The sequence below is a fragment of the Mauremys mutica genome, chromosome 13, assembly GCF_020497125.1.
Source record: "Mauremys mutica isolate MM-2020 ecotype Southern chromosome 13, ASM2049712v1, whole genome shotgun sequence".
Lineage (NCBI taxonomy): Eukaryota > Metazoa > Chordata > Testudines > Geoemydidae > Mauremys > Mauremys mutica.
Window position 1 is genome coordinate 1,934,741 of NC_059084.1, and position 22,012 is coordinate 1,956,752.

The 22,012-nt window shown below is 44.3% G+C and overlaps 1 protein-coding gene across 1 annotated transcript in view; it reads right to left on the minus strand.

Moving 5' to 3' along the window:
* Positions 1-549: 549 nt before the first annotated feature.
* EFCAB8 (EF-hand calcium binding domain 8) overlaps positions 550-22,012 on the minus strand; it is a 37,160-nt gene continuing 15,697 nt past the window's right edge. Inside the window, 16 exon segments of the mRNA XM_044985790.1 lie at positions 550-786; positions 1,202-1,300; positions 2,419-2,623; positions 4,384-4,516; positions 6,574-6,742; positions 8,783-8,941; positions 9,338-9,559; positions 9,654-9,797; positions 10,228-10,482; positions 13,485-13,689; positions 13,932-14,002; positions 14,474-14,701; positions 14,864-14,971; positions 17,008-17,145; positions 18,185-18,333; positions 19,801-19,868. Coding sequence (XP_044841725.1) covers positions 550-786; positions 1,202-1,300; positions 2,419-2,623; positions 4,384-4,516; positions 6,574-6,742; positions 8,783-8,941; positions 9,338-9,559; positions 9,654-9,797; positions 10,228-10,482; positions 13,485-13,689; positions 13,932-14,002; positions 14,474-14,701; positions 14,864-14,971; positions 17,008-17,145; positions 18,185-18,333; positions 19,801-19,868 — 2,590 coding nt within the window.

The window sequence follows — 22,012 nt, forward strand, 5'->3', positions numbered from 1 at the left end:
ATACTTTGGACATATGATGAAAGATGAGACTTCTTCCTTGTGATTATAGATTACATTAACTGTTGGGAGCAGAGGGGCACCTCCCTACATACCCAGGAGAACCCTGCCATTGACATGTACTTATCTAGAAGCTGCCAACCCTAACTTCTTTATGAAGCCTGCTGCATTCTGGTATTGAGAGCTCTGTGAAACATTCCACCCTGGCTTCCTGCGGCTCTTCAACAAGGTGCATTTAACAGTTGGAATTGCTCCAACTGGCAACATTTCAAGGCTCCATGTCTCATTCACTAAGAAAAACATGCAGTGCATTAAACTCCAAGCTAGCACATAAAATAAATGTTACCTTTATTTGCAAGATCCAGTGTTTTCTCAAATACATTACCTGGTCAGAAATTGTTTCTAATACTTATAAAAACAAATGGCTAGAATGTCTAGGACTATTACAAACTATACATGATGCATACATATTGTATGACTCTAGCATCTGTTAAGAAAACAGAGTTCATTTTTTCACATTTCCTACACATTTTTTCCCTGTTACAGGTCAATCTATTTCAAAGGACCAGATGAGCTTCTTTCAGTAAAGTTCAGTCTCTTGTGAGTGAAGACAGTTTACTTTGTTTTCAGATTTAGCTTGTGAGAAATGGCAGCAGATAAGTTTTTTCCTGACCTTGATTTTCTCCTAAAGTTTAGTTGACATTGTTGCATCTCTACCAACATCTCAGGAACTGGAGGAGGAGTGACATCCTGCAGATCAGCATACTGGATACAGTGATAGATCCTGGCCTGGACCAGACAACAGAAGTCTTGTTAGGAAATTTTTAGAGGCGTATTTTGCATGTTTAGGCCTTGTTTTGTAGCAGTCATAGAAGGAAAAAATGCAGCAGTAGCACAAAAAAAAAAAAGATTGTACTGCCCCAGCCCCCACCATCAGCCTCCAGTTCAAGATCCAAAAATAGCTGCCTTGCTTTAAAGCCTCTGCTCCATCCCAAGTCCTGCCTGTCTCTACTCAACTTAGTCTTTTCACATTCCTACCATTTGCCTCCTTTCTGCTCCTGTCCATCTTACCATTTGTGCAAGATCCTTCTCCTCTGCAGTGCCTACATCTGAAACCACCTTTCCATTGTCAAGGACAAAAGACATCTCCCTCAGCCATTCAGGCCCTGAGGGTGTAGCTTCCGGTGGAAAGACATTAACTAACCTGCTCTTTGTGGGTAACACAGGCCTTTACATCTGGGAGGAACTCAGATAAACGACGCCTCACTTTTTGCTTGTAGGAGGAGCCCAGGATCTCACTCTTCTGTGATAATTATATTAAAAAGAAGAATCACGGGGTAGCCATGTTAGTCTGTATCCACAAAAACAAGACGAGATGGGTACCCAGAAGTCACCTACTACAGGACAGGCTTAACAAGGAAAACAACAGAACGCCACTGGCCATCACATACATCCCCCAGCTAAAACCTCCCCAGCACATCAGCAACAATCTACAACCTATCCTGGAAAACGATCCCTCACTCTGACAGACCTGGGGAGGCAGGCCAGTCCTCACTTACAGACAGCCCCCCAACCTGAAGCAAATACTCACCAGCAACTACGCACCACACCACAGAAACACTAACCCAGGAACCAATCCCTGTAACAAACCCCGTTGCTTACTCTGTCCCCATATCTACTCTAGTGACACCATCAGAGGACCCAACCACATCAGCCGCACCATCCGGGACTCGTTCACCTGCACATCTACCAATGTGATATATGCCATCATGTGCCACCAATGCCCCTCTGCCATGTACATTGGCCAAACCGGACAGTCTCTACATAAAAGAATAAATGGACACAAATCGGACATCAGGAATGGTAACATACAAAAGCCAGTAGGAGAACACTTCAATCTTCCTGGACATTCTATAACAGATTTAAAAGTAGCCATACTTGAACAAAAAAACTTCAGAAACAGACTTCAAAGAGAAACTGCAGAACTAAAATTCATTTGCAAATTTAACACCGTTAATTTGGGCTCGAATAGGGACTGGGTGTGGCTGGCTCATTACAAAAGCAGCTTTTCCTCTCCTGGAATTGACACCTCCTCATCAATTATTGGGAGTCGAAGACATCCACCCTGACTGAATTGGCCCTGTCAACACTGGTTCTCCACTTGTGAGGTAACTCCCTTCTCTTCAGGTGTCAGTATAATATGCCTGCAGCTGTAATTTTCACGCCATGCATCTGAAGAAGTGGGTTTTTTACCTACGAAAGCTTATGCCCAGATAAATCTGTTAGTCTTTAAGGTGCCACCGGACTCCCTGCTTTTATTAAAAAGAAGGCAGTTTACTACGTTTGTAGGATTCTTCCTCCAGCCCTCTGTACATTGTCCCTTTTAAACAGCATGTCAGACAACAATACTGATTTCCTCACCAGCTTCCCCTTCTCTTCCCACCGGTGCCACTCAGCCTCAATTTGTTCATCCATGTAACGGGTGAGTCGCTTCTCTTTCTGGATCATTTTTTGACTGTTCGGATTAACATCTGAGATTAGGCCTGATTTTCCTTGCAATAAATTCATCATCATGGACTGCTGCCGCCTCTGCTGGTTCAGCGTGTGCATAATGCTTCGAGTCCCTCTGGGCACAAAGGCAGAAGGAGAGGATTAAACTTCCACAGCAAACTAATAGCCTTTCCCCTCTTCCCTAATGCAGCAGAACGGAGCCCAGCCTACTCATTGAACTAGGAAATATTTAAAGCAGACGCCACATTAGGATTATGCAAAATAATTAGGATAAAATAAGAAAAGACTTGGACTGGACTTTCTTTGGGTTCAGAAAAAGTCAGCCTCATTTCCCATTCGCCCCTCCCAGCCCTCTTATCGATCATTCTCTCAGATCTCTGCAATTCCTAGTTCACGGTGGGACTCGGCACTTCTGCTTCTCACGCTGGCTGCTCTCCTGAGCCCAGCTCGGCGCTCACTACTCAGAGCTGAGGGGGCTATGTGAGGACAGGACTACCCCTCTGGCATTCAGTGTCCAGTCAGACTTAGAACAAATCTTCTCATAAGAACATAAGAAAGGCCGTACCGGGTCAGACCAAAGGTCCATCTAGCCCAGTATCTGTCTACCAACAGTGGCCAATGCCAGGTGCCCCTGAGGGAGTGAACCTAACAGGCAATGATCAAGTGATCTCTCTCCTGCCATCCATCTCCATCCTCCGACGAACAGAGGCTAGGGACACCATTCTTACCCATCCTGGCTAATAGCCATTTATGGACTTAGCCACCATGAATTTATCCAGTCCCCTTTTAAACATTGTTATAGTCCTAGCCTTCACAACCTCCTCAGGTAAGGAGTTCCACAAGTTGACTGTGCGCTGCGTGAAGAAGAACTTCCTTTTATTTGTTTTAAACCTGCTGCCTATTAATTTCATTTGGTGACCCCTAGTTCTTGTATTATGGGAATAAGTAAATAACTTTTCCTTATCCACTTTCTCAACATCACTCATGATTTTATATACCTCTATCATGTCCCCCCTTAGTCTTCTCTTTTCCAAACTGAAGAGTCCTAGCCTCTTTAATCTTTCCTCATATGGGACCTTCTCTAAACCCCTAATCATTTTAGTTGCTCTTTTCTGAACCTTTTCTAGTGCTAGAATATCTTTTTTGAGGTGAGGAGACCACATCTGTACACAGTATTCGAGATGTGGGCGTACCATCTCAGAGCAGCCCGAGGAATACAGACCTATCAGGTGCTTTAGAGAAGGCTCCACACAATTTTCTTGTGAATAGAACCTTTGGGAATGGAAAAATTGATTGAATTTTCTCAAGTCTAAATATTACAGACCCCCAAAAGTCCAAAGCTATGTCTACACTACAGACCTTACAGCTGTACCTCTGCAGCGGTGCTGTTGTAAGGTCTCCCATGTATGCTGATGGGATAGCACTCACCTGTCAGCATAATTAAACCATCCCCCATCAAGTGGCGATAGCTATATTGGCAGGAGACGCTCCACACCAGCACTTTTGTCGGTGAAACTTGTGTTGGTCAGGGGTGTGGTTTTACTGACAAAAGTGCTAGTGTAAACACAGTCCAGGAGAGAGAGCCCTAAAAATCCAACTTCGAACCGTGGAGAAAGAGATTGAACACTTGCTGAACAGAGATTTGTAACAGATCATGGCAGCTACTGGGTTTACCCCACACCCTGCTGACAAAAAATGAATGGAGTTTATCACTTCCTTTAACTATCCCTGTCCATTATTTCGAGGTCAGATACAGACTGGTCCAGCATACTGAAACCACACGTGACAAAGACAGAGGCTATCATATTCATCCTCCACGCTGGAAAGGCATTTGCTTAAATGTGACTCTTCAAAGACGCATTCCAGTTCACTCACTCCCAGTGCGGGAACCTGCCCTCATTTAGCACTTTCAGGGTTTGAGTGGAACCAACTCTTCGGATTTCCGATGGCACCTCAGCTGGCCTCAGATACTGGAGCCCAACGTTCCACAGCGACTGCCCAAAGGTCCCTGCCATTTAAACCAGCAGAAAAGAAAGGTCAGAATGAGGGCTGAATGGATAGAGCAGTTAACACCTGCCTACAAGCAAACCTCTCACTCTTGTTTGCCTTTGGAATGGCTGGCGAATCCCCATCTCTGCAGAAAGGAAGGTTTTTGCAAGTGAAACTGATGATAAACCCAGGCCTTTATGGTTGTCACTATGCTACAGATCACTAGAGCTGGGTGGAAATTTATCGACAAAACATTTTTTCATCAGAATATGCCAATTCATCAGAACTGAAGCTTTCCATGGAAGCTTACTGGCTTTGACTAAACTTTCATCGGGAAGATTTCTCAGATCCAGGATGGAATTTCCATTCAAAGCCAGAAGGGGCGGGGGAAGGGAGAGAGAGAGATAGAGAGACACCCCTATCCTAGAATAGCCCTTTGCAATGGTTCAGACTTGCCCTGAGTCTCCCACATCCCAGGTGAGTGCCCTGGCCACTGAGCTATTGGCTAGTCTGTGGTGGATCGCTCTGATTTCATCACAAAACACTTCAAAAAGGTCTCCGTTTTATTCTGAAGTGGAACAAAAACTAATTGTGAAATCTCAAAGTTTTTCACAAAATGGGACCTTAGTTTCTGGCCAGCCCTACATACCACAGCCTGGCTCCAGGGCCATCACCGGGACAGAACTCTCCGGGCCCAGCTGAAGAGCGGAGCACTCTCCATTCCCACTGAAACCAGTAGGAAGTGAGAGCCCTCCGAACCGTCCAGGCCTGAGCCCTAAAGAACAGCCCCCGACCGTCTGAACTACAGGAGAGCCGTTGTGCCAGCCAGAGATCACTAGAGCGCAGCCGCCCTTGAGTCACAAACGCACCCTCTCTTCTCTGTTTAGGTTTAAGCTCTTTGGGGCTGGGTCCCTCTCCACAGATCATTACAGGGACCCATTTCAGTTAGGGCTGCTAGGTGCTACCATATTACAAACAACAAACAGCATCCCACACCACCCCCTGCCATGGGCATGCCCCTGATAAGCCCTCTGCTCTCTGGGGGTAGTGCAGAGCCAGCACCATTTGGGAAGCTTTATGGCGCCATTCCACCACCAGGGCAGTGAGAAGGGACCTTCACATGGGCCGGTATCCGGCCCTGAGTGTTTGGGACAGACCTCTGGCTAATGGAAATGGTATGACATCAGAGAGTCACCTACCCCCACCTTCCTGGTAGCCATGGCTAACTTGAATGAGATCGGTTACCAAAATAATTTTCTTATTTCCCTCAACAAATGAGAATTTTTTAAAAAATTGACAAACTGGATTGAAATGTTCTCTCTCTCTTTTAAAGTAAAATTTACAGAAAAGGGGGGAAATCCTAGAAATGGGAGTTGTATGGCATCATTTTTCTTATCTGCAATACTGTACACAACTGGCGTCATTTCCACAACATGGGGGCTCCCGGTCAAGCCCGTACTACAGACCAACCTTGCCTTCCCAAGGGCTGTCATGTGTTTATCTTTGACATTTTAGTAAGAAATGGCACTATGCCTGGGATGGCTTCAGGCAGCAGCTGGGCATTGGTAGCTCAGCCACAGAGGTTCATTCCCTCTGGGGCACCTGGCATCGACCACTGTCAGAAGACAGGACACTGGGCTTGATGGACCTTTGATCTGACCCAGTCTGGCTGTTCCGATGTGCAGTGTTCTCCCTGAAGATTTTCAGCTGGGTCCTGAGCCATGAGGCGACACCCTTGTAATTTCATAGTCTTTGGTGAGAGTTGGCTGACACTCTCTTCTGCAGCACTTTCCTCACATTATAACCAAAACTGCATTGATGGGCTCAGAATATTTCTAAGGATGTAGGTTTTGGTGGGGTCAGCTGTGGTCCAATTTAGACTGAGCTGAGAGCCAGCCATCCTACCCAAATAAAAATCCTTTAGAGTTAACAAACTGCACTTAAGTTAGAAAGCCAGTTTTATCTAACAAGCCAGCAGAGTGACACGTCTATTGGTCACTTCTGTCTCATATCAAAGGTGGATCTCTAGAAAACACCAGCTTGTACGAATGGCGTTAGCATTCCAAACAATTGTACCTATGTGCCTGCCTGAGAGCAGCCAGAGTTTGACGTTGCAGTCATAGCTGGACGTGACAATCAGTCTGAGCTTTTCCACATACACAATGTGGGATACATTCTTCAGATGACCCCTCCAAGAGTTTAGAAGATCTGGGGGGACGAGGGTGGTACTCCAGCCATCCAGGACCTGCAGAACAGATGACATGAGAAATTAATTGGTGAAGATGCTCACTTGGGAGAAGGTCAACAGCTTAGTTTAAACATGACACAAACCTTTATAATCTATAAATCATCTCCACTCCCTATCTAAGCTATTTTTATGGCAGTTATCACCAGGGTATTTAAATACCATGAGAATGTAATCTACCAAGAAACAAACTTTCATCCCTTTCAGTTTGTGGACAGCAATAATAATGGTATAAAGCCAGTAGGGTTCTATAGTTCTGACACCTTTTCAACCATAATCTGTAACTATCTTGATAGCAGTATGCATCAGCTGGCAAAGTCTTCCTTTTGTATCCCAGTTCCACTGGGAATCTGCTAATGGATTGTGTCCAGTATAACACTAGGGAGTCTACAAAGTCAGGATCTTCTTGGCCCATATTTCTCAATTCAAACAAGGCAAGTGTATTTGTTTTTCCCTCTTGCTATGAAATCACATCTTGCTGAGCCAGGAAGGGCTGAAGAACCTCCTCCCTTCTTCATAGAGGTGGTGTGAATTTAGTGCAGGTCACCTCCAAGGGTGAGGAGAAAGGTATGTTTTCATAATGTCACTCCAGAAAGAAAAATAATCCTGATATTTATATTGAAAATAATGTCATGCATCAGCATGTCTATTGATACCTTCCCAAAAGCAATGAGACCAATCCACATAGCCTAGTTAATCTACCAAGTATTTCAAGAGGTGGTCACTGACACTGGCAGACCAGGTGCCAGCTCACACCAAGGCCTGTAGGTCTCACTGTAAAATGACAAATGTATGGCTGGAAGCCAGTCTGACTCACCTGTGTGTTAGTATTGTTAAAATAGGTATCAAATTTATAAAAATGTGTTTAGTGTTAAGCATTTCATAAACTCTAGTGAGTTGCTGCCTGCATTAATCTCACTTGTAATGTCTGTATCCCAGGTTATAAGGTAGTATTTAAGTGTTTACTCTGAACGTGTAAACCCTCACAGTCAGGAGAGAAGCATTACCAAGTGTGAAATACTAGTTTGCCACAAGGGGTGTCATCTCCTGCCCAACAAAAGAAGGACCATAGACACCAGACACCCTATTGTGGAAAATCAGGGGACAGAAGACTTTGCTAATTGCTCCCCCGACACTCACAAAGAGGAGATGTGCACAAGCACTCGTCCCATCAGCTTGAACTCTGGGAGGAAAGCAATAAAAATCCACCAATAAGAAATTGATCTCTCTGTGCCGCTTGAACTCTGAGAGGTGAAGATTTCTAAGCATAAGCAAGGGATCCCCAGCTTTTTTACCTGGGTTAGCCCAGGAGGGCTTACAGAGCTTGCATATTACAGCAGCTTCCATTGCCTTTTAGAACCTAAGACTTACTCATTCGTCTGTGTGTATCTGCTTTAACTTTGTAAATTACTCATTTCTTTTTCTTAGTTAATAAATCTTTAGTTAATTTATTATAGGATTGGCTACAAGGATCTAAGGTGCAGTTGATCTGGGGTAAGTGATTGGTCCTTTGGGACTGGGAAGTTGTGATTTTTTGTGTAAAGGCAAGTTTACCTGGGTGGCAAGACAGATCGGAGTACCCAAGGCGACCGTCTGTGACTCCATGTGAAGCCTGTTATAAGTGCTTGAGGAGTTCACACTTGATACGTGGTTGGTGAAATCTAAGTATAAAACTCACAACCAGTTTGGGATTTGTGCCCTGCTTCTACACAGTCTGCCCTGAGGCTGGTACTCATGTTTGAGCGCCACTTCAGACATCTTGACAGTCATACTTCCAATAACCTTCTAAAAATGCATGGGCAATATTTGTGAATATAAGCAGGTATTTTCGAAAGCACCTGCATGATTTAGGAGCATAAGTACTATTTATTATGCAGGGACATTTTAGAGGCCTGCAGAAAATTCAGTCCATTACAAAAACTCTGAAATGCCAACCCCTCCCTGAAGGTGATGAGGAGAGCTTAAAGGAAACAAGGCTATGCCACTGCTAATTAATATAACGTATAAACTCTTTACAGCACAGATTCTGCAATGCACTACCTCAGTTTCCATAGATGGATTTTTTCTGGCAGGAACTCTGCAGTATTTTGGGATTAAGTCACGAAACATGTTCTCATTTCTATGAGATGTTTCTGTCTTTCCTGCCCTGGAAACTTTCTTTACCTCTTTTGATTTGCAGTAATTCTCGATATCCCAGATCTAAGGAGAGACTTTGTTAGTAACTTTTTAATTTTCATTTACAGAAACACCATATTGCACATTCCCCTGAAACTGGCTAGGAAGTGACCAGTCACACCGCTCCCATTTACAATAGTACAAGTGGTGCACATAACTCATCCTCCAGTTTTCATTCTTGTGACATCTCTAGGGACAAAAAATAGTCCCATTTGCTCTCCAGCTTTGTTTGTTCATTCACTAGATTTTAAATTAAGGTCTCAAGTTTTCACACAGCTCATTACTTTCCAAGCCTTTAAAATGGAACAAGCTGTTTGGTCTATTTTGAACAGCAGACAAGTTAAAAATCCTATGACTTTATTTCTTATCTTCAGAGTCAGACTCAAAGAGGCTGTTTTTCAGACATCATAAAACAATCACCTTAATATAACCTAGGGAATCTCCAGTCAACAAGATGAAGTCCTCTGGATCCGTGGACATGGTACCGACTACTGCATTTACATCATCCCCATGTACTGCCTGAAATTTGCCCAACATCCCCCCTTCACTACTGACTGACCAGGCATAGATATAGCCACCTGCAGAGCTGGTTAGCAAAATGGCTGTGTCAGGAGACGGCTCACGTGTCTCCAGGAAAAGTATCTGCAAAAGAGAAAGCCATAGCAACATGTGCCCTGTCCACTCTCACATCCACTCTGATTGCTGGGTAGGTCAGAGAGAAATGTAGACATTTAACCTTTTCCACAGCAGCTGGGAGGCCCTTCAACTCTTCCTGCCAATTTGGATAGTTTTGCTCTTGGTTGCTGGTTTTAGCAGCATCTTGGTCTTTGGGAGAATCACTTTCTAGGTCAGTATTTTCCCCTCCTGGAGGCTGGACTGCCTACAGGATCAAAAACATCACCACATACCTATAGCCAGGCCTTACATTGGAGGCTGATTATGTTCTGCTCTTCTTGACAGCAGACTCTGCAGGGTGGTAAGACTTTTTTGAAGGGCCAATATTTCTTTCAACCTTAACTACAAGAAGTTCTCTGTTATAAGGCCAGGTCCTGAGACCCCCTTACAGAGGTGAGTAAGGGCCAAAAGCAGCAGAGAGCTGTGTAGGAAACATGCGGCGGAGGATGAGGGGTGAAAAGAAGCAAGAGTAGCAGGAAACCACCTTGAATTTTTACCCTTTGTTGTTTAGGGCATGGTTCACTGTGTAAAAGACAACAATGCTTATGCTGTGACATGTCTTCACCCCAGCTTGGAACAAGCCAGAGATTGTTGTGGGTTTAGTCTAAATCACAAGAGCTTTCACAGAACCATACCTGCTGCCCTTTAGCTTCATCCAGTTGCTTTTCTCTGGGCTGTCTTATAACAGATGGAGCAGGAGCCAAATTTCTGCATTGGCCAAAAAAGGAAACAGAAGGATTCTCAGTAGTTGAAAGCCTAGTTGCCAAGCTAGTCCTCGAGTCTGCCCAGCGCTTTTTCCCAGACTCGGCATAACTGCTGAGCTTTACTGATACTGATGGTTTCTTTGGGATATTTCCTCTGCCGGGATCTTCCTTGCTCTCAATAAACACCTAAGCAATGGGAACAAAAACTGCATTTCAGTGTGAAACGGTCCCTTGAGACTTTTCCCATCTTCCTTCTTCAAACTGCTACATCCCATCCCGTCTGCTGGGCTGAATTACTAAAGAGGCAATGGGTTCTTCACTTGCAAAGCAGACCCAGCCATTCTAGCCAGCAACATCACTGTTCTGCTGCAGTAGCTTAAGGAGAAGTAGAATTCCTGTTTCTATTGAGAAGTAGCTGCCAGTGTGACTAAATTAGAGTCTGATTTATCTCCCATTCATAACGTCTGTGACTTCAGTGAAAGGAGGATGAGCCTTCAACTTGTGGAACAAATACCAATGCAGTATATTTTCAATACAAGATCTGGAGGTTCATAGTGGTCAAAGCTTCCCACAATCCAGCCTTGTAAAGCATTGGAACAAAAGGAGGAGGGGGAAAAATTGTTGTTCTTAACCTCTAAGGATAGGACAAGGAGCAATGGGGTTAAATTGCAGCAGGGGAGGTTTAGGTTGGACATTAGCAAAAATTTCTTAACTGTCAGGGTGCTTAAGCTCTGGAACAAATTGCCTTAGGAGGTGGTGGAATCTCCATCATTGGGCATTTTTAAGAGCAGGTTGGACAAACACCTGCCGGGAATGGTCTCAATAATATAGTCCTGCCATGAGTGCAGGGGACTGGACTAGATGATCTCTCAAGGTCCCTTCCAGTCCTATGATTCTATGCAAACATGATGCACTTACAAAGCACCACACAAATCTATGCTCTGTCCCCCAGTGTGCAGACGCTAGTTCTGTTCTGTAAGAACTAAAACAGAATTCTGGCTACTGACATGCAAATTAAACATCAAGTGATTCCACAATTTCAATTTGCTCCAGTGATAGAACAGCTGCTTTCTCAACAAGATGTGCACGCTCTGATGTGGACAGGAACAGACTTGTCCTGTGCCTCAAACAACTAGAAGCCAAGATATTTATTAAAAACACAATTGACTGTACTTTAAATATCTTGTTTCTGATTGGTTGGAGTATTATTAATATTCATAATTTTATTTGCATAACTTCTCCATCACTCTCAACTTAGTGTGTAGAGGATACCTGTCCAATAGCGCAAAACAACTGTAAAACTCATCAGATTTCCAGGTCCCCATTCAGGAAATGCCCAGGAGTGGAGAGCAGGGACATTATAAATCAGGATTGCAGAACATTCGTAGAACTAAAGGTGCACAGCCTGGCTCCAGCTATCATCAGTACCTAATTTTAGTGAGCAACAAATTAAACTTTTTTTTAAATAAAAATATATTTTCTAACTGTCAATCATAAGAACACGAGACCAGCCAGACTGGGTCAGAGTAATGGTCCTTCTAGCCCAGTGTCTTGTCTTCTGACAGTGGCCAATGCCAGGTGCTTCTGAGGGAATGAACAGAACAGAGCAATTTATCGAGTGATCCATCCTCTGCCCTCCAGGCCCAGCTTCTGGTAGTCAGAGGAACAGAGATACCCAGAGCATGAGGTTCTGTCCATGACCATCTTGGCAAATAGCCATTGACAGACCTATCCTCCATGAATATATCCATGAACAGAGTGGCTGAGACCTTGCGAATTTTTGCCTTCCTCTGCAACACGGGGCATGGGTCTGTGACGCCGTAGGGAGCAGGGCGGATTAACCTGGAAATGTCGTTTAGTTTTACTGGAACAGTCTGCATGGAAAATGGAAAAGCAGGGAATAACTTTAGGTAAGGGATGGTACCTAAGCCTGTAACCTGAGCCAGGAAGGGGGGTGGGGCAAGTCGACACCTTTGCCCAAAAAACTGGACAAAGGAAGAGGGAAAAAGAAGAAGAGGAAGAGAGCCTGCAAAAGGGTTTTTGGGTTTCAGTTTTGGGCTGGCTGGGAAGAGGCAGGGAACCCCAAGTCTGGGGTCTAAGATCCTTGCCCCCCCCCAAAAAAACCTGGCTGTGGGTCCTGGTTGCACGTACAAGCCCTGCTTGAGACTGTGTTCCTGTCATCTAATAAACCTTCTGTTTTACCGGCTGGCTAAAAGTCACGGTAAATCACAGAAAGTGGGGGGGTGCAGGGCCCTAACTCCCCCACACTCCGTGACAGGGTCACTTGCAGATTTAAATTAGTGTAAATAGTGGATCCTCTGTAACTTGAAGTCTTTAAATCATGATTTGAGGACTTCAGTAACTCAGCCAAAAGCTATGGCTCTATTTCAGGAGTGGGTGGGTGAGGCCTGCAAAGCACAGGTCAGACTAGATGATTTTGATGGTCCCTTCTGATTTTAAAGTCTATAATTCTTTTTGAACCCAGTTATGCTTTTGGCCTTCACAACATCCCATTAACGACTTCCACAGGTTGACTGTGTTATATGAGGAAGCACTTCCTTTTGTTTGTTTTAAACCTGCTGCCTATTAATTTCATTGGGTGACCCCCGCTTCTTGTGTTATATAAAGGAGTAAATAACACTTCCTTATTCACTCTCTCCATACCATTCATGATTTTATAGACCTCTATCATATCCCCACTTAGCTGCATCTTTTCCAAACTGAACAGTCCCCATCTTATTAATCTCTCCTCACTTGGAAGCATTTTTGTTACCCTCCTTTGTACTTCTTCCAATTCTAATATATATTTTTTTTGAGATGAGGCGACTAGAACTGCATGGACTATTTAAGGTGTGGATGAACCATGGATTTATAATAGTGCCATTATGATATTTTCTGTCTTACTATCTATCCCTTTCCTAATGGTTCCGAACATTGTTCGCTTCTTTGACTGCTGCTGCACATACAGCAGATCATTTCAGAGAACTATCCACCATGACGCCAAGGTCTTGAGTGGTAACAACTAATTTAGATCCCACCATTTCTATGTAGTGACAGAGCAATCTGATTAGCTGTTAGAATGTGGTGCACACATCCCCTCAATTTACCAGTAATCAGAAGGCACATTTAACATACTGAAGCACTGAACTGTGTAGGAAACAGAGCTGGGCAGCTGTTCTTGAACTTACCCTGTTTGGCATAAGGGTCAAAGGACTCTGGGATGCGTTAACCCTGCAGAGTGCCTGTCCCGTGTCTGTTCTCCAGATCACTACATCTCCATCGCAGGAGGCAGTAGCCAAGAGTTGACTGTTATATTTGGCTATAGATAAGATGTCCTCTGAGTGGTAGGATTTCCAGTGCTTGTATTCAATTACCGCATCTTCTTTAACATCTCTGGTGAGCAAGATCAAACAGTCATCCAGGAAGAACAGTGTATTTAATGAAGTTAGAAGGCAGTGGACTGTAAAGTACAACAAATCCCTCTCAAGACCATAATCTGCTTCACCTTTTAGACACTGGTATGTTTAAGGAGACATTTGGCACACAGCAGGGTTAGAGATAACGCGCCAGCAATGGGAACCAAGGAAATACATTTTTACATGGGCTCATGGAATCCCCGCCCACTTCCTACTTACAGGTACCATGTAACTCTTTTACTCCAGCCAGTCACATATACCTTCAGATTGATATACAGAATTCCACTGATCTACGGGAAAGACACAGAAACAATGCTAAGGTATAACTAGTAATTGCCTGAAAAACATCTGCTCACATATGCAAAATCCACACTTCTCCATTTGTGCAAAATTTGCACAAATCAGATAATTGTGCACCAAATTATCCATCACTGCTGTCAAACTGCATGCAGGAAGGGAGGTTTTATATGTACAATGGATGCCTCTGCAATGTTTTCAGGGTTTTTACAGACAGTTTGAAAGTCTGGCCCTGAAAGGGCCACCTTTCCAAGTAAAACTGTTACTGGTATTTCAGCTTGTCAGTCTTCTCCCGCTTACTCATCCTAGGACAAAAAAACACTATGATAGCACCACCCCCTGCTTCCTGGCAAGCTGAATCGGAGCATAATGAAATGGTGCTTCTACTCCAGGCTGGGACAGAGGAGAGATGGATGTGACAGGCACTGATAAAACACATCTCTCCTCTTTCACGAGGTGCTGACCTCCGTTTTGTCCAAGTGAGGCATCTCAAGCAGACAGGCCCCATTGTTGAAGTTCCAGAACTTGATCGTCCCATCTTTCAAAGCAGTGATGAGGCGTCTCTCCGGCCCATCAAAAGCCATTGCTGTTATTTCTGTGTGCTTGCCCTCTGTGGTCATAAACTGCATCATCTTTTGCCCAGTCATGATATCCCAGACTCTGACCATCCCACGATGGCAACCACTCACCACCTGTATAGACCACCATGAAGAAGTGCATATTGTCAATCTATCAAGCTCTCGGCATTTCTAGGTCATAAGATATAATGGGGGGAGTGCATTAGACATTAATGTGTCATTACGGCAGTTTTAGTGACCACAGATATTAAGACAGTTTATAATCCTGGCACTCACCTGTTTGAAGTTCCTGTTATACAGGGCTGTACATAGCGGCTGGTCATGGGATGTGACTTCTGAGTTAATGGTTTCCATAAATTCTACCTCTCCATAGAAAATTCCAATCTGGATTGAAATAGATTTAAAAAACCACAAGATGCAAAAACAAACATTTATGCAAAAAGAACCATCAGGATTTGAATAAAAGATGAATTATATGAATCAGAGCTGCCACCTCTAGGCAGCGAATGGAACATGGACTAAAGGTATCTAGATGCTTCAAGAACAGGGAACCCATCAGCAAAGATAGCCCCCCAATATTGCTACACCTCCCAAGGAAAAATAAACCAGGACCTCAAGAACATCTGCATTGCTGTGTTACTGATACCAAAGTGACACTTCAGTCCACTGAAATACCCTGACTATATTAGTTTTTCAGGATGACCATCCTCCTGCAGATACAGTGGAAGGAATGTTAGGTTACATCCAGATATTCCTTCTTTTACGGGGGGATATCTGGAACTGATGTCAGAGCATCAGTTGGTCTGCAGAGCCCTGCATGGATACAAAATTTGTATCCGCGTCTGATCCGCAATCCGCAAAGATGGTCCACAGACATATGCAGATCTTCAGGGCTCCAGATATAGAATTTGGATCCGCATCCACCCATGATCCACAAACATGGTCAGCAAATATCTGTATCTCTATTCCGAGCCTCCTACTGAATAAAAATCCAGCATTTACTAATACCACCACCATGTATCACTGACAGTATTTAGCACTTTATGTCATCAAAGCACTGTAAAAACACTGATGGACAGGACCTTGCAAAGTGCTGTGTTCATGCAGTTCCCATTGACTTCAGTAGGAACTAATGGCACCCTACGGAAGCACTCAGAACTCTGCAGGATCAGACCCCAACAGAGGGCCAAACCCTGCTCCCCTGACTAATGCGAGCAGTCCCACTGACACTCTGTTCACATGAATAGGGTGAGAATTTCAGTCAAAATCTTGTTTACAATATCCCTGTGAGGTAGCTAAAGAATATTACTGTCCCAATTTTGCAGATGAGTACAGAGACGGAAGTTAGCTGACCTCCACTAGGCCACACAGCAAGCCAGTGGCAGAAATGAAACTAAAACGTATGTGCTACTGAGTCTGTCTCCACTAGGCCATGCTGTGTCTCAGTGGGTAGACATTCACCTCAGGTACAAGGTCCCATGCAGGACTGGTTAGGATATTTTGATTAATTGTTTTTCAGCAAAAATATCAATTTGGTGAAACACAACCTGCTGGTAAAACGGGGTCTGCTTCAGCAAATTTCCCAACTCAACAAAATGTAGAGGAAAAAAAAACACTCTGAAAAATAGTTGAAATATTTCATTTTAACATTTTCAAAAAGAAAAATACTGGTTTTGCGGTTCAAAACAACTTTTCATTTTGAAACTTAAGCTAGTTAGACTGAAAAAGTTTAAAAAAGAAAAAAGGGCCAAAAATCAGACATTCCAAAATTATCAAAACAAAAAACATTTCAATTGACCCAAACCAAGAGCTTACGCTCCATCTACATTTGAGCTGGGAGGTGGGATTCCTTGTGTGTGTACAAAAACCTGCACTAGTTCTGCTCAAAAGCCGGAAAAGCACAGGCAGCATCTCAGCTCCCTGCAGTTGTACTTGAGCAGCTGTCCCCCACGCTACCTCCAACTACACTGCTATTTTTGGGTGCTTGCTCGAGCAGAACTAGCACAGGTATGTCAATGCAAGCTGGGAACCAGACTTCCCAGCTCAAACAGAGGTGTGGTTTCAGGTTTTTTTATTTGTTTATAGTCAAGATTTCAATCTTCCATTCCCATTCTGATGGTAAAAATTTTCAAACTCTCAAAAACATTTGCAGGTTGGGAAAGACATTTCCTACCCAGCCCCGGTCCCACGTAGGCCCTAAAGGTTTAAATGGTGCATAAGCTTCGTGTTGGCCCTTTGCACAAGAGTGAATTTAAATCAACAAGAACTTTGAACTTCGGTCAAAAATTAATCACTCACTGATGTTTGCTAGAAAGATGAGCAAAGAAAGGAGAGATGTCATCCCAAAAATATGTTTTTCCCTTTTGTGAAAGAAAAGGGTACATTATGTCTTCTGTTAAAAGGTAAAATAACTAACTCACAGAGAAGGTGGTGCAGATGAGCATATTGTTTAACGCGCTGTAACAGGCATCAACAATCGGGCAATTCCCTAATGAGATACTCCTGCCAGGAATGGACTGGAGACAGAAGTGATCCAGCAAATCCCAAACACGGATATTCTGAAGGATGCAGGAAAGAAACCAGAAGTCAAAGGGATTCAGGCATTTGTGAGCACATTAGAGAGTTCATGCTGTTTAGCAGCTCAACCCAGAGGAAATAAATGCTTCCCATACACTCAGGCCAATATCCAAACACATGCACAATCCCAATGTAGAGTTGTGTTCCCTGCAATAGCCCAGGAATGGAGGCAAAGGACCTACCAGATAGATGCCACCTTCCCCAAGGAAACCAAATATCAACATTCTCCAGGAAATTTTTGTTTTGTTTGCAGAATTCCAGAGAAGGCAGCACTAAAGTATGATGCTGCACTAGCTTTAAATTACAATACAAGCTATATGAATGGAATCCTTGGGGGGGGGGGTTTGAATCAAACCCACAACCTACAAGGAGATTCAAAGCTAAAGCTAAAATCTTAATATTTGAGCCTTTTCTACTGCCCTGGTTCTTCCTCCCACCAATGTTAGTGAGCTGAGCACAACAGACAAGGACACAATAAAAAAGGCTCTTTGTACCTGACATCTACTCAAGATGGAGCTACCAACAAAGGTAGAATGGCACCACGGAAGATGGCCAGGGACTGAACAGGGCCAGAGGAAGGCAAGGAGGAGCAAACTGCATTTTCATGCTTTGGGGGCCCCTAACTAAGCAGATGTGGGAGCTTCCCAGGATCATGGCAGCTATAATATTTGACTGACTGATTCTGGTGCCCCTCAGTCACCTTCTCCTGGCCCAGAGAGGATGCAAAGATGTAGTTTTCTATTCAGCGAAGCTAGTTTCACCAATGTTTAGCGTGTGCTCTTCAAAAAGAGGTTAATTACACCAAAGACTCCTCTCTCCTGCTCCCATGTCTAGCATTAAAAGAATCTCTCTCAAACCTAATACAAATCCAGCTGGTCGTTCAGACACAGCTCCGGCACCCATCATACCCGCAGAAATAAATAATATGGATATTTAGACGATGCTTTCCCATTGCCCGAGCACAGAAATATATGGCTCCAAATGCAGCAAGCCATTTTTCCTATAATCCAGACTTTGTACTTTGTCTTTGGAGATGCTGAGGATGGTGTTTCTCTTTCCATTCACTATTATGTGAGTCACAGCAGTAACGTGGCCTTTCATCAGCGTTATGGGGCTGTTGGTAACAAATGGATTCCATATTCTAACCAGTGGATCCAATCCCCCGGTCACTAATGTAAAGAAAATACATTTTAGTTAAAGAAGGCCATGACTCACCTAACTTCTCCAGCACCCCATGAAGGAAACACTGGAACAATACATCAGAAGATGCTTAGGTCCATACCTAACCCGTCTCCTTGTTCTAATTCAAAGTAATTACCACACCTGACACACAGAGGAGAAAACCTAGGACCATGATATGACTAATGAGGGGGTGATGCACAGATTGGGAGAGTTCAGACCTGTAGCCAAACTGTGTGTGTTCTTCCACAATCTCCACTGGATATTTATTTGAAAATAGTTTTTTTCCCCCTACATGTGCTTAAATCTTAAATAAGGCCAAGCCTGTGTGTCATACTAAGTCTCCTATCTCAAGTCTGAAATAGCACAGCATTCTAAAACTGGCTAAGGGAGTGACAGATTCCACCAGAGAAACACAGTGTCACACGCTTTAGTCTGCAATACAAGTACAAGTAAGGGGAGTTAGATGTGAGGTGTCTCACATCTCTCTGTGGATGACGACGTAGGGAATTTGTATTTTTTGCTGATTGATAACTTCAATGAAAAATGTTCTCAGGACACTAAGAGCAGAAGGCAGAAGAAAATTCTCAAAGCCCATGCTCCACTTAACCCGTATTTTGAGGGTTTCAATGGGACTTAAATGGAATATCATACAGGCCACGTGCTGGCTTTTACATAGGGGTACATTTCACACATACAGAGTACAATCAACCTATGGAACACTTGCCAGCAGGGCCGGCTCCAGACCCCAGCGCGCCAAGCAGGCGCGTGGGGCGGCATTTCGTGGCAGGGCGGCATTTGGCTCCGGCAGATCTTCCGCAGTCATGCCTGCGGGAGGTCAACCAGAGCCCCGGGACGAGCGGACCTGCCGCAGGCATGACTGCGGAGGGTCCCCTCTTCCCGCGGCTCCGCTTGAGCTCCCGCAGGCATGACTGCGGTGGGTCCGCTGGTCCCGCAGCTCAGACGGAGCTCCCGCAGGCATGCCTGCAGATGCGCCACTGGAGCCGCGGGACCACGGGACCGTCAGCAGACACTTCTGCCCCGGCCGCGGGACCGGGGAAGGGCGGCGCGGCACGCCGCCCTGCTTGGGGCAGCGTAATTTCTAGAGCCGCCCCTGCTTGCCAGGAGATGTTGTGAAGGACAAAACTATAACAGGGTTCAGAAAAGAACTAGATAAGTTGCTGGAGGACAGGTCCATCAGTGGCTATTAGCCAGGGTGGTCAGGGATGGAACCCCATGATCTGAGAGTCCCTGCTCCACCATTATTAGGAGGCCACTGCCATTAAAGTAACCCGTTTCTGCTGGCCCCCTACGTGGCAGTTTAAGAGGCGGTTCTCTGTATTTGAACTCAGACTCTTTCTGGACACTTGTCTTTTTATCAAAGCTTTCAACACAGCAACTATAGACGAGTGCAGAGATCAGTGGGGTAAAAATGGGCTTTGATGATGGCGACTTACCAAGCACGTTCATCTCAGGTGAATAATCGAAGCAGAGAATGCCTTTCTTTAAAGCAATCGTTGATGACCTGGAACAGAGAAAATAAAATGAACAGACTTGTGCAAGAACCACAGCTGGATCTTTTAAAACATATTGCAGATTTGGTGGGCAAGGCTGTGGAAAATACATCTGCTTGTGTGAAGGACACTCTATGCTAATTAAACAGGGGAGCTCCAGAATAGGTGGGATGGTCAGAAAAGGGGGAAATACAGACACAAGTGTAGAGAAGCAGAAGGAACAGCAAGAGAGCTCTATAAAATTAGCCAAACTCTGTAACCTGCACATCCCCAAACTTTGGAAAAGTTCCCCTCCAAAGGGTGTAGCTCAGACCCATCTCTAAGAAGAAATAGTTAAGGAAGAGAAGGGACCAGGGCTGGCCTTCAACACAAGCAAAGCAAGAGGCTGCTTAGATCTCCACATCCCATACAAGCTCCACAACTTGCTAACACCACCAGCGGGAGCCAAGGGGAAAAATACTGTAGGTCTTTCACCCTCTGCGAGAATAGGACAGGAAAAAAAAATAATAATAATAATTGGAGATATACCAATCTCCTAGAACTGGAAGGGACCTTGAAAGGTCATTGAGTCCAGCCCCCTGCCTTCACTAGCAGGACCAATTTTTGCCCCAGATCCCTAAGGGAAGGGGAGGCAGGCTCACTTCCCGACTGCTAGGACCTCTTGCATTGGGCTTCTGCATATTGTTAGGGTGACCAAGCAGAAAAGAAATTGCAAGGAGAGAGGAAGAGCAGGGTAAAGACTCAAGTCGGAGAGGTGCTATGGCGGGGAGAGAAAAAAGAGAAGGTAACCAGGAGAGGCAGGATCCCAGAGAATGTGCCACTTGGGAAGCCACCGGCTGGCAAAGAGGAAATGCAAAGAGAAGGAATGGAACAGCTATAAGGAAGGAGGCTGAACCCAACCATCCTCTAACCCATTCTTATGGGTAGTACAATAGTCAGGAGCAGGACAAGGCCCTGGCTGGGCCTATCCAGTGATTTATTATCTGAGAGCCGGGGGTCATAACAGAAGAATAATGCCTGTTATATTAGAGTCCCTGGAGCTCCGTCTCAGATGATATTCGGACCCCAGGTGTGACAATTCACCCCACTGACAGCTGTGAATTCCGTGGCCTCCACCAACCCATTTCAAGGTACACAACCCATTTCTGAAAGGGAAAGCAGCCGTGGTTCAAAATAATGAGTTGCGGGGGAGCACAAAGGTGAAAATCATAAAAATGGGGTTAGTGCAGAGCAAGAGGCTCAGCTGCATTATAGCAGTAGCCACAATAGCTAGTTCACAGGTGGATCATTAAAAATGAAGAAATCTGTCTTTACTAGAGAAAAACAACTTGCAAACAACTAGACGACTTCTAAATAGATTCTCTCTTTGACTGTGTCCTTTTTATCCCCTCATCATGAACACTCACATGAGCAAAGATTTGCACATACAAATGGTTGCAGAGCAAATTCTAAGCCTGCCATGTGACCCAGGGGTCCATTCAATCACTAACCAAGCTACTGTTTGAAAGGAAGCTGGAGTGGCACTCCTAAGAGTTAGGCCACCCTGCCAAGGAACAAAACAATACCATGAAACATAGTTAACCAGCAGCACAACTTAAATACCGAGTTATGAATACTCAAGGGATAATGGGCAGTTGGCAAGTAACCCGCGAGCTGGAATTTATTCACCCAAAACTTCCATACAAATAGCATAATAAAAATGCTGCAATGATCCAGGCTAAAGCTGCCAAATAAACTGTTCAGTGGGAATTGCTCACACAGCTCTCATCTACATAAAAGAACACCAACAATAATTCTCTCGTTGCAGGTAAAGGAAAGCCCAATGGCACCACCTGCTGGTAAATCTTCCACACGGTAACCGGGGTTGTGAAATTCTGAAATAGCTATTTTAGCATTAATCCAGATCTTCTTGAATTAAGCAAGAGAAAGAGACAGACACACACACTACCACACAACTCTTCAGAAATTATCCAACATACAGATACAGCACGGGACAATGTCTCTGGATTTAAGTATGCACAATCTTCAGAACTGCAGACAAATCCATTAATAAAGCAAGTTTTAGTATTAAATGCAGACAAACCCAATTACGTAGCTCTGCACACACCATCTTTACATTCACAAATCACTGGAATCCATTCCTTTAAATCCATCT